Below are 14,381 nucleotides of genomic sequence, written 5' to 3'. Positions count from 1 at the left end.
GGATTGTTGGAACCCTTTCTTAAAAGATACACTCATTCCAGAGCGTTTTTCTCATAAACTTGTCTTTAAACCAAGACAATTATATATGCTGAGGTGTTTATGACAGTAGATCAAACAGTAGTATTATGCAACTGTTTAACCTGAGAAAAAATACCTAGAAGTTATTTTAAAACATTAAGTTTTCATCAAATTTGCTTTTATTTTTATATTAAAAGAAATACAATCCTTTAAAGTTTAGGAAAGCTTTTTTACTTTTCTTATAGGCAAAAATGAAATATGCCCAATTCTAATAAAAATAGAAAAAGGATTTATTCGCGACCGTGATAGTCCCGACAGCCAACAATCAAACTGACAGTGCAACACCCCCCGGGAGATAGGCTGGGTGGACGTAGATCTGGCCTCTAGCGCACCAAATCCCCCTTCGTCCACACTGGCTGTTCCGAGGGAGCAGTTCTTATACTCTTTATTTTGCCCGCGGCAGAGTCCCTTTGTCTCCTTTTAGAGTTCTTCATATTCAAGTTGGTTCTTTTCTTCAGTCTGAGCTGCACAAAGCCTTTGTCCGGGAATTGATTAATGCATTTCCCTGATTCCCGGAATCTTGTATTCAGGTGGCAGGTGTTGATGGCTCTGCTTATCTCAGATGGGTATCTTTTCGGGCCATCATCTTTGGGCACTGGATACATGCCTCCATGAAGACCATCTCCTGTGCAGCCGAGGTTTCCTTCTTATGTAAATGTCATGGTATCTCCTTGCCAGTCTGCCATGGTTTCGTCATCCTGAGAATGAAATTCCTAGCCTCCCCCCCCCCCCCCATGTACAGCTGGTTTGGTTCATATACTTTATACAAGTCTATCTATTTTATCTGCACAAATTACTAACTATATCCCTAACACTTTGAAATTCTGAATCTTCTAAATCAGTTCAACATGTTTAATTTTAAGAAATCACTTTCATGTTATCATTTTACTTGGAATGGTGATACTTTTATCTCTAGTGTTATAGGTAAAAATTAAAATTGACCCAATCATAATAAAAATAAAAACAAAGAAAATTGATTTGCAACTGTATTACAGCCTCGACAGCCACCAAAAAAAAATTACAGCGCAGACCCCGGGAGACAGGCTGGGTGGATGCAGATTCGGCCTCTATCGCACCGAACCCCCCTTTGTCCACACTTGCTGCTTCGCAGGGACAGCTCTCATACTCTTTTTCTAGCCCGCGGCTGAGTCCCTTTGTCTCTTTTGAAAGTTTATCATATTCATGTTGGTTCTTTTCTTCACTCAAAACTGCACAAAACCCCGTCCGGGAAGAGATTGATGTTCCTTCTCCGATTCCCGGAATCCTGTATTTGTATGGCAGGTGCTGATGGCCTTGGTTATCTGGGATATGTATCTTCATGGGCCATCATCACCGGGTGTCCTCTGGTACATGCCACCGTGAACGACCATCTCCTGTGCAGCCGAGTTTCCTTCGTATGTTAATGCCGCGTTCCCCCCTTGTCAGCCAGCTGTGGTCTCGTCATCCTAGGATTACACCTTGGTCCCCCCCTTTAATACCATATTTAATACATATATCTATATTTCATAGGCACGAATTTCTATCATATCCCTAACACCTAGTAACTCACTAGTGAGCTAAATTGTCCCAACAAATATCCCAGCACAAGGATCCTTATAAGGAAGAAATAATTCATTCCCAGGGTCTATTTTCAATAAATGCAAACTGAACGTGCTCATTCCTTGAGAAAATATAGAGCAACCTGAATTCACACATCTCTGGAACTCTGGCACACATAATGCCCTTTCCTTCAGTCCATCTTAGAATGACTTCATACATCAAGTATCAAGTCACAAAAAGGCAGAAGACAGAAATGAATGTCAAGAATTAGAATGTATCTTTTCATTATTGTAGAATACTGTTAAAGCACACTTGGTATTTTTAGTACATTTTCCTATATGCTTTTAGATTCTAGCCTGACACCAGTTTCAGAATCATCATGAAATTTAATTAGAATAAAAACCTGCACTTTGAAAGGGCTCATTCACTGCTGCTGGTTTATTTTCACTTTAACAGAGAGACTCTAAAGAGCTGGCAATATTTATCCTAGAGTACTTGGTTTAAAAGGCTACTAAAAGCCAAACGTATTTTAAAATCCTTAAATTAAAAAAAGTTTCTGAACATAACAAATGAAACTATTTAAGAAAACATTGTAAAACCAAAGATATGGGCCAAGCACATTTTCTTCATTGACCAATCTTAAGACAATAACTTCATCAACACTCATTACTGTTATCCATTTTTCCTGTGTTTAAATTTCCAGTCACTACACTGCAAAGTATAGTGATATTCACTACTATTATCTACAGCAGTGTTTTTCAAAATTTCAGATAAATCACAGAATACATTTGGAATCCATAAAACCTATAGCTTTCTTATAAGAACTGCTTAGTTATCTAAAAAAACTATAAAGAAACAGGTTAAAAAGTATTATAGATGGATAATGAGATGATTGGCTCTCGCAATTAAGGGATAACTATTGTGTGAATATTAAGAAAAGCTTTAGTGATGTATAGTTATGTTATTGTAGTTTAGATGTCCTCTGTTCTCCCCATAGTTTCCCCCTCCCCCCCCGGTATTGTTACCATCAGACAGCCTGGGTTGTCTAAGACAGGTAAAAGGCATGCACCTGTGTCCCTTACCTGAGGCAGTTCTGAATGGAAAAGCTTGTTGCTTAGGGGGTGTGGCATGGCAACACCTGATCTCCAATCAAGTTACAAGAAAGCAGGCCCCACTGATAAATAGCAAAGAAGAGCTGACTGACAGACTTTGGGAGGGGCCAGGGCTGGTTGATGCAACCCCCAGGGGTATAGAAGACTGAGCATCTATCTTGAAGATGTACTGGCCACATGGTAGCCACAAAAACAGTTCCCAGCGCTGCAACTTTTTCCTTATGTAGTCCTTTGTTGTATTTTTGTTAAGGTTTAATAAACCTTTTTAAATTTTCAAAGTGAGCAGTTGTTTCTCACAAAAAGGATGCATTTTAGTATTTTAAAATCACCTGTTTCAGAAGAGAAATCAGTCATTTTGTATTTGATTATTTTAGTGCTAACACTGTGAATAATTTTCTTATGTTTTTTCTTAAAGCTCTAAGAGCCCTCTAACCTCCCTGAGTTTCTTCTTAATGTCTAACTCCCTACTGTTCCAGCACATGAATCTGCACTCTTGTTCAGCTTAAATGCCAGGTCTCCTCTTAATGGTTGGTTGTTGTTCTTGTTTTCATATTTCCAGATAATTGTTACCATCAGGGTGACTTGTGTTGTGGAGGCCCTGGGGGGCATCCCCTAAGTTAGGGAGACACAAGAAGCTTCCCTCAAAGCTGTTCGACCTCATTGGCTTCTTCCCTTGCTCCTATGTCCCTGAGCTACTCCCTCCCTATCCCCTGATTTGCCTTCATCTTGGTACTGCCCCGAGACCAGGTGGACCCTGGGGTTCCCCTGGGGAGGGAAAAAGCTGGACCCTGAATGTGTGCATCTTGGACCTGAACATCTCACCGCATGGCTGAATTAAACATCTGTGGATATTATGCAAAGGCCCTTTTTTGCTTCTTCACCCTGGACTTTACTAGCAGCAATTCAGGCTGCTACAGTGTTGGCCAGCATTAGGTTGTCTGCAATCCATTTTTCTACATTTAGACCATTGTTTGTTTAATATAAACACAACTGTGCAGCTGTATGTGATCTTCCTTTTAAATTACCATAACTAATAGAATTATTAAGCCCTGCATGTATTACTAGAATGAGCAAAAATGCATGCAAGTGGCCTAACGTTTTGAAACACTACTAAGAATCAATTTCACCAAATGGTGGTCAAGTATTTTTTCAAGCAGCTCACAGAATAGGCCTTGATTATGTGCAGGAAGCTAACCAAGTCAAGGTTGCTGTTTTGCAGCTGTTCCTTCCTCTCTGCATAGCTCTGGAATACAGATCTCCCAAAACCATGAAGCAGAAAAAGAGGAATGCTCAGCTCAGCAAGGTCTTTACACAAGAATATCCATTGAAAGATAAAACTAACTGTAAATTTAAATATAGTTCAAGTATGGCTTTAATACATTTTACTATTTTCCCAGGAATTAACACATCTTCCCACTGGCTTTCAGAAAGTTAAAAGAACTCAAGGGGCAATACTAGTGTGACAAAGGAACTTCAGACTCAAGATTATAATTTGCAAATAATTATGGAGCTACACCAATGCAGAGGGAGCCCAAGGAGAAGCATACCTGGTACTTATGGCAGAATTTCAAGATCAAAGATGCCATTACTTCTTCATATACCCCCTAGCCCAGAAATGAAAAATGCTTCAATAGCATCCTGTGTAGCTATTAATATTCATACTTAACGGGAAGTAGACATTCCCGTAGTAGATGGATTAAAAAGGTGGATTTCAATTTTCACTATAAAGCTTCTTTATTATGACAGGAAGAATTTTTCCAGTGGCATTAGTGTGTTATTTTTATTTCAGCAGCTGGTTAAGACCTGGTAAAGAAAAGCCATTACCCAATTTAGAAGAGCATTTTTACTGACTTACTAGACACTTGTTTAAAACAGAAATAGTGGTAGAATAACATAGAAGAAAAAAAACTTCAGGATGTGAACAATTATTAACAGAGAGTGATGGGGTGAAAATTAAATATAAATTTCCTCTGCTCTTGTACACATGCAATCATTAATTTCTTCCTTTTTACTTGCTATATATTCCATTCATCTGCTCTCAGAAATACTGAAATCAATACCATATTAATAGTAAAATAAAGTGCTTCATCCTTATCTCTTGTCTGTAGCATTCAGGCTCCCAAATACCTCCAAAATTTAGTAGGAATTAAGTTATAAATCCAGTAGATCACTTCTAAAGTATATACCTAAAATGATGAAAATGCAAGTTAATATCTCAAGCAAGGTATCTGTGAACTTACAAAACTGGTACCTCAAGAGTAACTGTTTTGTACTGTCTATATCCAGAAGCACAAACATCAGTTTATACTCATTTCCTGTTCAGAAGGTAGAGCTCATGATCCCAAAGAAAAAACACCTTATAGCATATACAGAAAATAAACTCTGCAGAACACAGTTGAGTCCCTGTATGTAGTCTGCAATTTAAACTCCTTGATTAAAAACCATTAGCCATTTTCTTAATATAAGCAACTGACAGCAGAAAAAGTTCTTTGCCTAGATGTAAAAAGATTACCTATTAAATGACAAATCAATGATACTGTCTATGAGCTTAGCAGTATGTAAAGAAGCAAATACTTGCATATTTTAAACAATATTCAGGTTTTCTGTTGATCTTTTTTAAAAAAAACAGTTTGCAAATCTTATACAGTTCACTGAATTTTCCATCCAGTTTTAATGGAAAACAGTTTCTACAAAGCTCTTTAAACACCTGTTAAAAGAATAAACTATTGGTGTAGTCTCAGGTTTTGGTGAAAACAAAAAGTAGATATCAAGTTTCAAGTCAACAATGTTATTTCTACTTCTTTTATCTTACATCTGACACACTTGACATTCTTTCACTGATTTCCCTGATGGAGCCATCTCCCAACTATGCATTTCCCAGATGAACACTTGCATTGCATCATAGAAAATGTAGTCTTCCTGGGTAAAGTAGTCTATGTGAATGAAGCAATTAGGAACTCAAATGACAGCTGCTGCATCCTATAGTATGAAGTGCTGTTCATTGTTAAATTCAAGCAAGATGAATAAGTGTTTTCAACTGCAAGTTGCTATGCAGGAGTCTTATTCTCAGCCTGCTACTGGGGGTAATCAGCTTTTTATTCAGGAAGGCCATTTGATTTAAGGAGTCGGTATGATCCCATATATTGCTATGTTTTTTAATGAATCCTGAAAAATAAAAAGAATACTTGTCACTTCATGGTCTGCAGCAACTGCGAGCATTATGCACGGCACCGCTTGCAAAAAAATTAACCGGGACAGATGGCCAACACCAGCCTTTTAAGAGACCTTTTTAACACTAGGGCAAACACAACGCGTTAGTAGCGTTCAATTTACTCACAGTGGGTCATGTCAGAGCCCTTCATCTTGGGCTATCAGAGCGGTTTCAAGCCGGACCTGTGAAGCGAGTCGGCTGCGTGGAGCTCACACCAGGCTACAACCAGCCCACACACAAACACGTCCACAGCGCGCGCGGGACCAGCGAGCCAGCACACGTCGAACACCCCACAGGACGGGAGTCCACCCCGCGGCCCAACAGTCGTAGCTACTGTAGTGTCTCCAATAAAAGGGAAATGCAAGTCGCATCTTACTGAGCTGTCTCAAGGACTTGTTGCAGGAACACGTGGGTTCAGCCACCCTAGATCTTACCCCAGAAGAGCAGCACCCCGACAGCAACACCCCAGTTTCGCCCATTTCAGCCCGCCTCTGAGGCAGGAACCCAGGCCAGTCTACTCAACCCCACATGGAGCCGCCCATAAGCACCTTCTACCTGCCCTCCGAGGAGCCTCTGCTGCCTCCCAGCAGCCCTCAACTTCTGCAGAGCTCCGGTGAAAGGCGAGTGTCGGTCTCTTCCCCCAGGAAAGGCGCTTGAGGCAGGCCAGCCCCCACCTTTTTGTGGACGAGAGTGGCTGCCTCAGTCGTTACTATACTTTCCGGCTGCGGGGCACAGTTCTAACCCACCCCCGCGGAGATGACCGGGTTGAGACCGCGACGGCTCCACCCCCGCATTCCATTCCTTACACGATGTCAGAGAGTGCCTCCACCAGCCACGCTCCCCATTCCCACCAGGCATGAAAGGTGCTCTCAGACTTGCACGCGTGACGTTGGGGGAAAAGAAGGCGACCAATACATCAGCACAGCGTCTCTGCGACAGAAGCACGGGCACCATCCCCTACCTACGCGGGGATCAAGCTTTCCTCGGGCCGTTCTATTTACGTTTATGGCGTCGATTTGCATAAGACTCCGCCCCCCACCGTGGGCGAGCAGCCGGTACCGCCCCTTGCGGCCATGTAAAGGAAGACGGGGCGTGACCCAGGGGTGGCTCGCGGCCTTTTTGGTGCCGTTTATACGGTATATCCACTTCCGCTATCCGCTTAGAAGCGGTGCGATCATGGCGGAGCGTGGTCATCTCCCTTTCCCCGCTAAGCGCCTCTGTTGCAGACCTGGCTATGGCTTGGCCAGTAGGCCAGGCCAACAAGCAGGCGGCACTGGCCTCAGCAGTGGAGTGCTCTGCGCCGGACCCTCCTCCGCAACTGCTACTCTAGCTGCTGCCGCTCTGGGGCTGCTACCGCTCGGCAAGACCCAGAGCCCCGAGTCCCTGCTGGACATCGCGGCTCGCAAGGTAGCGGAGAAGTGGCCTTTCCAGCAGGTGGAAGAGCGGTTCGAACGGATCCCAGAGCCCGTGCAACGCAGGATTGTCTACTGGTCTTTCCCTCGCAGCGAGAGGGAAATCTGCATGTACTCCTCCTTCAACACCGGCGCCGAGGATCTTACCACCGCCCCCGGGGGGGCCGCCGGCGGTACCGCGCCCGGTGGGGGCGCGGATACCGCCGCCGTCGACGAGAACCGCCTGCCCTTTCACCGGGGCATCGTTCTGCTGGATGGCGGCTATGTCGACAATGTCCTGCAAGTCGGTGAGTTACCGGCCGGGACCGCGTTGCGGAGCCGGGCTACGGCCACCTGGGTAGGGCGCTGCTGGTCTCCTCAGACGTGGGTCTCCCCCTGACGCGTCACCCACCTATTATCGGGGGAGCCGCCTTTTGCTGCGCAGCCCAGCGGCCGGAGCCGCCCCACCTCCTTGGCGTGTGCTACTCCCCCCCTCCTCCTGCTCTCCCCGCGGTGCGGCCTTCACTCTCAGGCTGTAATTCGGGCCGGGCAACTTCCTCTATCAGTCTCCTCCTTCTCAGATCCAGAATACGGAATAACTCCTTCGCTCTGCTCTGTGACGTATCCACGACGCCTGCCGCAAACTGCCGGCCCGGTCTCTGAGAGGAGGGCTGGGCACGCTGCCCTTTGCCTGTCCCTTTAACTTTCCCGATGCGTTGTGCCCGCTCCATGTAATCCAGAGCGTGTAATCCCGTTTGGCTCTGCTTCCTTCCAGCTCCCCACATTTGGTAATCCGGGTCATCACCATACCCCGAGCCACAATAGCAAGGGAGATGCCTCTGCTTCCCCCCCCCCCTTCACAACCGCTGGTTAAAATGAATCAGCAGAAGGGGGACGACGGGGAAAGAGGACGGGAGGCGCCTCAATCCAAAATAAAGAATTAAAAGAGGGTGCGGGCCCCCAGGAGTGGGTGTGTAGTGCGGGGAAAGCTGCAAACAAAGACATTTCTAGGGCGGCGGCGAGCCAGAGGGTGGAGGCGCGATTTGCTCAGGCCCCACCACTGGGGGGAGCGGGGGAAGTGGATGTGACGGCGGGGAGCTGCTGCAGCTCGGGCGCGGAGGGGCTCACGGATTACTTTAGGATGAGCCCCTGCGTGACAGCGGCGAGGTGAGGAGAAAATTGCTGCTCTTTTTTCTTCTGGAGCAATACTTCCCTCCCCCCTTCCGCTGCTGTTCCCGCACGAAGCGACCGCCGCCTTCCACTGTTTTTTTCCCCTCTGCGAGTTGGTGACCCTGGTTAATTCCTTCCTACCTCTGTTTAAAGGGCACTGGAGGTTGGTACTCTCCGCCCCTACGGCGGGGCGGGGGGGGTGGGGGGGCGGAAGGCGGAAGCAGTTTTGCCTTGCCGTGTGTGTCTCTGTGTGCGTGTGTGAGTGAGAGCTACTACCCCCACCCGCAAGCAGGCCTCGTTGGGGTGGTGGTGGCTCTGTGGGGAAGGGGTTTATAACTTCCCCAGGAAACTTTCGCCGAGGATGCTGCTCTTGCACTTTGTGCGGCCCGGGCGCATTACTGTACGCATCGCTATGCGTATTGCTGTGCGGCGGCGCCTTGCGTTGGAGGCGGCGACTGGACACTTTGTTCTCATTTTAACGTTTATGTTCTCATCGGTTTTCTACCTCCCACCGAAAGGGAAAGCCAGACAAAAGACTTTATCGCTTCTCACTGCCGGCTCGAAAATTGGGGCAGGGCGGGACGGCGGCTCCACGCGGCCGGTCCTTCTGTCCCGCCCTGTGTTGGGCCGGACCGTCTTCTGGCGGTGCGTTGACTGCGGCAGCTGCTCGCCCTTTATTCGCTGAGCCGTGCCGAGTTATAGCGGCATCCCTGCTCTCGGTGCTGCGGCTCGGGGTCGGAGGGTGTTGGGCTCTCCGACGGCCTTCTCCGCAGCGGGTTTCACTTCGCGGGCAGCCTGCAAACTTGCCTTCTACTTTCTGAAGGGAAGCTCTTGCTGTTCCTGCATTAAGTGCCTTCCTGCCTAGGTGGACTTAAGCTTTAGATATGAGTGGGATTTTTGTGGTGTTTTTTGGTTTGGGTTTTTTTTTTTTTTTAAAACTTTTTTTTTATTCTTAAGGATTTTTTTAAATTAACTTTTTAATAAGTTTAATGTTTTGGCTTTCTCTCCTTTTTTCTAAAGGTCTGAGGTGCATTGGTGGTTCCTCAGGACTGGCAAAACCAGAAGTAGGACCTTTTTAGTTTGATTGGCAGTGCTGAGACTTTTGCTTGCACTCGATACTCTTTGCAAGCAATGAGGAATGGCAGAAGTGCACATAGGGAGGTGTTTCTTAGTTGATTACATTTAAACTAGGAATTCACTTTGAAAATAAAGCCAAGGGGTGATAAAAATGGATGCAATCTTTTTTAAGACACCCAGTGTGGGCTTGGCTTTGCTTGCTTTCAAGCAGTGGAATAGGCCTCAATGAGTAGTTGTGAATGAAAAAAAAGGTTTTTTTAATAGCTTCAAAAGAAAGTAATGTTGGGAAGAGTCAATGTGGAGAAAGAAAATATGCATAAATAGAACTGAAGTATTGACTGCTGCTTCTTTACTCCTTAACTGCATTCTAAAGTGCTATACCTACTATTGAAAATATTCCAGTTCGGTTTGGGTTTGAAATTTTTTTGTTTGTTTGTTTACCTTATATGGGCCTATTTTGGAAGGCTGCACAAAAATAGTGGAAGCTGGTGATATGAAACATGTCAGTTGTATTTTTAAGGACATTGCCCAAATGCTTCAAACAGACATGGGACATTGCTCCTGCTGTATTTAGCATTGGTGCAGTTTTCCCTCTGGTACTGTTCTGGGCCCCATAATTTAAGAAGGATGTGAAGGTCCTTGAATTGCCCTCAGAGGAGGGCAACAAAGCTGGTGAAGGGGCTGGAAGGAACGTCCAAAAAGGAGCAGTTGAGGGCTCTGGGTTTGTCTAGTTTGGCAAAAAGGAGGCTGAGGGGTGACTTGGCTCTCTACAGCTTCCTTTGGAGAGGAAGTGGAGAGGGAGGTATTGACCTCTTCTCCCTGGGATACAGTGACAGTATGCATGAGAATGGTTCACAGCTGTACCAGGAGAAGTTCAGACTGGACCTGAGGAAACATTTCTTTACTGAGAGGGTGATCAAACACTGGGACAAGCTTCCTACAGAGGTGGTTGATGCCCCAAGTTTGTCACTGTTTAAAAGGCATTTGGAAAATGCCCTTAATAACATGCCTTAATTTTTGGTCAGTGCTAGAATTTTTAAAGTTATTTTAAGGAGAAAATGAATTGTAAATCTCTTCCTATCATAGTTTTTAAAACAAGGAGTCTTCTATAAAAGTTTAAATAGGGTTGACCTAACAAAATTCTTCATAATTTGTTTTAGGTCAGTTTTCATGCTTCTCACATTTAATTTTCCCCTTAAATTCAGGGCTTCCCTTGCTCCCAAGAATCAAAGTTTGCTTTCAGTTTAGGAAAGGTATTCCATTGTGGACTGACACTGGCCAAATGCCAAGCACCCACAAAAGTTGCTCACTCACCCTCCCCTGCCACAGCTGGACAGAGGAGAGAAAAAAATTTAATGAAGGCTTCATGAGTTAAGGACTGTGAGAAAACACTCCAAGGGCAAAACAGGCTCAACTTAGAAGTACAAAGTGAGTTTATTACTAACAAAATCAGAGGAGGACAATGTGAAGTAAAATAAGCCCTTAAAAACACCTTTTCTTCCCCAAACCCCTCCCTCCTTCCTACCAGTGCAGGGAGACGGCATAGGGGATTTGGTCAGTTCATCACCCAAGATCTTCTTTTGCTGCTCAGGGAGAGGAGTCATTCCCTGTGAGACCATGGGGTCCCTTCCCACGGGAGTCAGTTCTCTGAACTTTTCCAATGTCGGTTCTCATGAGCAGCAGTCCTCCCAAAATTGCTGTGATGTGGGTCACTGTGGGTCACTCTTCCACAGGGTGCAGTCCTCCAAGGACAGGCTGCTCTAGACTGGAAGCAGGGGCCCCTCTCTCCACTGGGTGTCCCACTGGATCACAGCCTCCTCCAGGCATTGACCCACTCTGGTGTACCTCCTCCATGGGCTGTGGGTGGATCTCTGCATCCCCAGTGGACCCCCATGAGCTGCAGGGGGACAGCCTGCTTCACCATGGTCATCACCACGGCCTGCAGAGGAATCTTGGCTCCAGTGCCTGGAGCACCTCCTCCCCCTCCTTCTCCACTGACCTTGGTGTCACCATGTTGTTTTTGTCACATGTTCTCACCTCCTCCTCTTCTCTAGCTAGAATTAAAATGGTGCCCCACTTTGTTTTGATTTTCTTCTTAAATATGTTATCACAGAGGTATTACCAACCTCTCTGGCCCAGATTTGGCCAGCAGCATGTCCATCTTCAGAGCCATCAGGGATTGGCTCTGCTGGACATGGTGGGAAGCTTCCAGCAGCTTCTTACAGAAGCCTCCTCCGTGGCTCCCCTACTACCAAAAACCAGGCCATGCAAAACTAACACGTCTCTATATGATTCGATATTTTAGTATGTAGCAATTTGTGAATTTGGGACAGTTGCCATGCCAACAACTGATGCTTGTGTGCTCTCTGCGCTCTAACTTTAGGAGGTTGTCGTGGGTGGAGATGACATTTACTGGAGAAGCCCTGCTGTTGAGCCACAAGGTGCAGAGAGGACCTCCTTGATTTCTAAACTTCTTAGAGAGGAGTCAGGGTACAGCTGAATCTAGTTTTAGCCCCAGACTTTGTCAATGATGTAACTTTTTCCCTCAGGATTAAAGATGGCAAATCAGATATATTTATAGAAAATTAATTATTTATTATGACAAATGATTAGACAAAAGATCTTAAACAGAATTATATACTACACAGTATAAAAGCTAAAACTACTAGTAGTGTATAGCATAGTGCACTATATCAAAGCAATTATATTAAAGCTAGCAAAAAGAAACAATTATTACGTAGGGATTGATTTAACTCACCCATACCAACACTTGTGGGCAGGTCTCTTTACCTCAAGGAGTATCTTTGGGGAGCGTCCCCTTCCCAAGGAAGGAAACTTCATACACACACTCCAAGGAGGAATGTTAGAACCTGACCATATGAAAGTGGACTGGACTTTTCTAGTGTGAAGAGATATGACTGCCAGTCATATGTCACCAGGTCAGCTTAGCAGCTTATCTGCCAAATCTTTGCCTCACTATCAGGATGTTGATTTGGTTGCTGAGCCGGACTGGTTTTAGCATAATTCAACACCAAAACTGGCATGTGACACCCTCTACTTGACCACATTCCAAGACAGAGCATCCAGGGCAGGGTGTCCTGCTACACTCTACCCCTTGACTTCAGTCAATCATCTTTACCTCATGAAGTGGTAGTACAGGTACCTCTTGCCTCCAAGCTATAAAAGCATCCAATGCATATAAGTACATTGTTGTCAAATGTGTTGAGATAGGTCAATCTCCTCAGTTTTACTATTTTTCTTAATTCATGTTGTTTGAAAGAGTGTTAGCTGAGTTATATGTTAAACATTAACATACAAAGTTATTATAGAAATAAGTTAGAATTTAGCTAATAATAATATTGTAACAACAGGGTGTAACATTAAATTCAGAATGTGTTGCTGTCAAGGCAGTCACGACAAAGCAGAGACCACAAGCAGTCTCAGATGGCAACTCTTTATTATCGAACATGGCTGACCTTTTATACACTTTCTAATTGTTTATACTTCTTCTACCCTAACTATTTGCCACAATAAATCAACATAACACCATTGGTGAAAAGTTACAGTGACTTCAGCTAACTTTCTAAATACTTTGTCCGGCTGCAAAGTTCTCTTCTTATCTTTCTTCAATTCCTCACTTCTCTTGGTCTCCCTGGTTACAGCCTTGGAGAGAGCTCCTTATCAGCTTCTTCTTTCTTCTCAGCTTCTTCTCGCTCCTTCAGCTAACAGGCCCGCTGTTAACCCCTTCCACAAGAATGCCCGTTGCCATTGGGGACAATCCAAACAAGTCATCCTACCAATGATGTTACCAGTTCGTGTACATCAGAATATTCCCTACCCCTTGAGTCTCAAAAAATTGCAAGAAATATGTGATGCAAACCAAATCCAGGGGGAAGAGTTCATTAAACCAGTCTTTAGGTTACAATGTCTTTGGGTAACAAACAAGAAGAGCTGGAAGCCATGATGCAGCAGCAAAGCTATGATGTAGTTGCCATCACAGAAACATGGTGGGATGACTTGCATAACTGGAGCGCTGCACTGGATGGCTACAAGCTCTTCAGAAGAGACAGGAAAGGTAGAGGAAGTAGAGGGGTGGCCCTTTGTATTAGGGAGGCTTTTGATTCCATGAGTATTGAAACTAAGGACGATGAAGTTGAATGCCTATGGGTAAGAATTCAGGGGAAGGCCAACAAGGCTGACATCCTGCTGGGAATCTGTTATAGACCACTCAGCCAGGAAGAAGAGGTGGACAACTCATTCTATAAGCAGCTGGAGAATGTTTCAGGATCACCAGCCCTTGTTCTTGCAGGTGACTTTAACCTACCAGACATCTGCTGGGAACTTAATACAGCAGAAAAGAGGCAATCTGGAAAGTTTTTAGACTGTGTGGAGGACAACTCTTTGTCACAGCTGGTGGGTGAGCCCACCAGGGGAGGGACTATGTTAGACCTGTTGTTTGCAAATAGAGATGGGCTGGTGGGAGATGTGGTGGTTGGAGGTTGCTTGGAGCATAGTGATCATGTAATTATAGAGTTCTCGATATTTGGTGAAATAAGGAGGAGCATCAATAAAATTTTCACACTAGACTTCTGGCAAGCAACCTTTAGCCTATTTAGGAGACTTATTCAGAGAGTTCCTTGGGAAGCAGCCCTTAAAAACAAAGGCGTCCAGGAAAGGTGGGCCTGCTTCAGAACAGAGATCAAGGGAACAGGAACAGACTGTCCCTGTGTGCCAAAAGGTGAGTCAACAAGGCAAACGTACAGCCTGGATGGGCAAGGAAGTTTTGAAGGAACTTAGGAACAA

General features: G+C 45.0%; 1 protein-coding gene and 1 long non-coding RNA gene across 3 annotated transcripts in view; one reads left to right on the top strand and one right to left on the bottom strand.

The window, feature by feature from the left end:
• Nucleotides 1–4,444: 4,444 nt before the first annotated feature.
• LOC135289112 (uncharacterized) lies at nt 4,445–6,616 on the bottom strand. The gene is made up of 2 exons (XR_010351907.1): nt 6,067–6,616; nt 4,445–5,894 (listed from the first exon to the last, which is right to left on the bottom strand). It is a non-coding gene; the product is annotated as an uncharacterized LOC135289112 (long non-coding RNA).
• Nucleotides 6,617–6,696: 80 nt separating this feature from the next.
• Nucleotides 6,697–14,381, top strand: part of LOC135289110 (zinc finger SWIM domain-containing protein 6-like) — a 323,558-nt gene continuing 315,873 nt past the window's right edge. For both annotated transcript variants that reach the window (XM_064402456.1, XM_064402455.1), the window contains exon 1: nt 6,697–7,639. In XM_064402456.1, the coding sequence (XP_064258526.1) occupies nt 6,697–7,639 (943 nt within the window). The remainder of the gene's footprint in view (nt 7,640–14,381) is intronic.

The sequence above is a fragment of the Passer domesticus genome, chromosome W (assembly GCF_036417665.1).
Source record: "Passer domesticus isolate bPasDom1 chromosome W, bPasDom1.hap1, whole genome shotgun sequence".
Taxonomy (NCBI): Eukaryota; Metazoa; Chordata; class Aves; order Passeriformes; family Passeridae; genus Passer; species Passer domesticus.
Note: the sequence above shows the minus strand (reverse complement) of the source record. Positions and strands in the feature narration are given on the sequence as shown.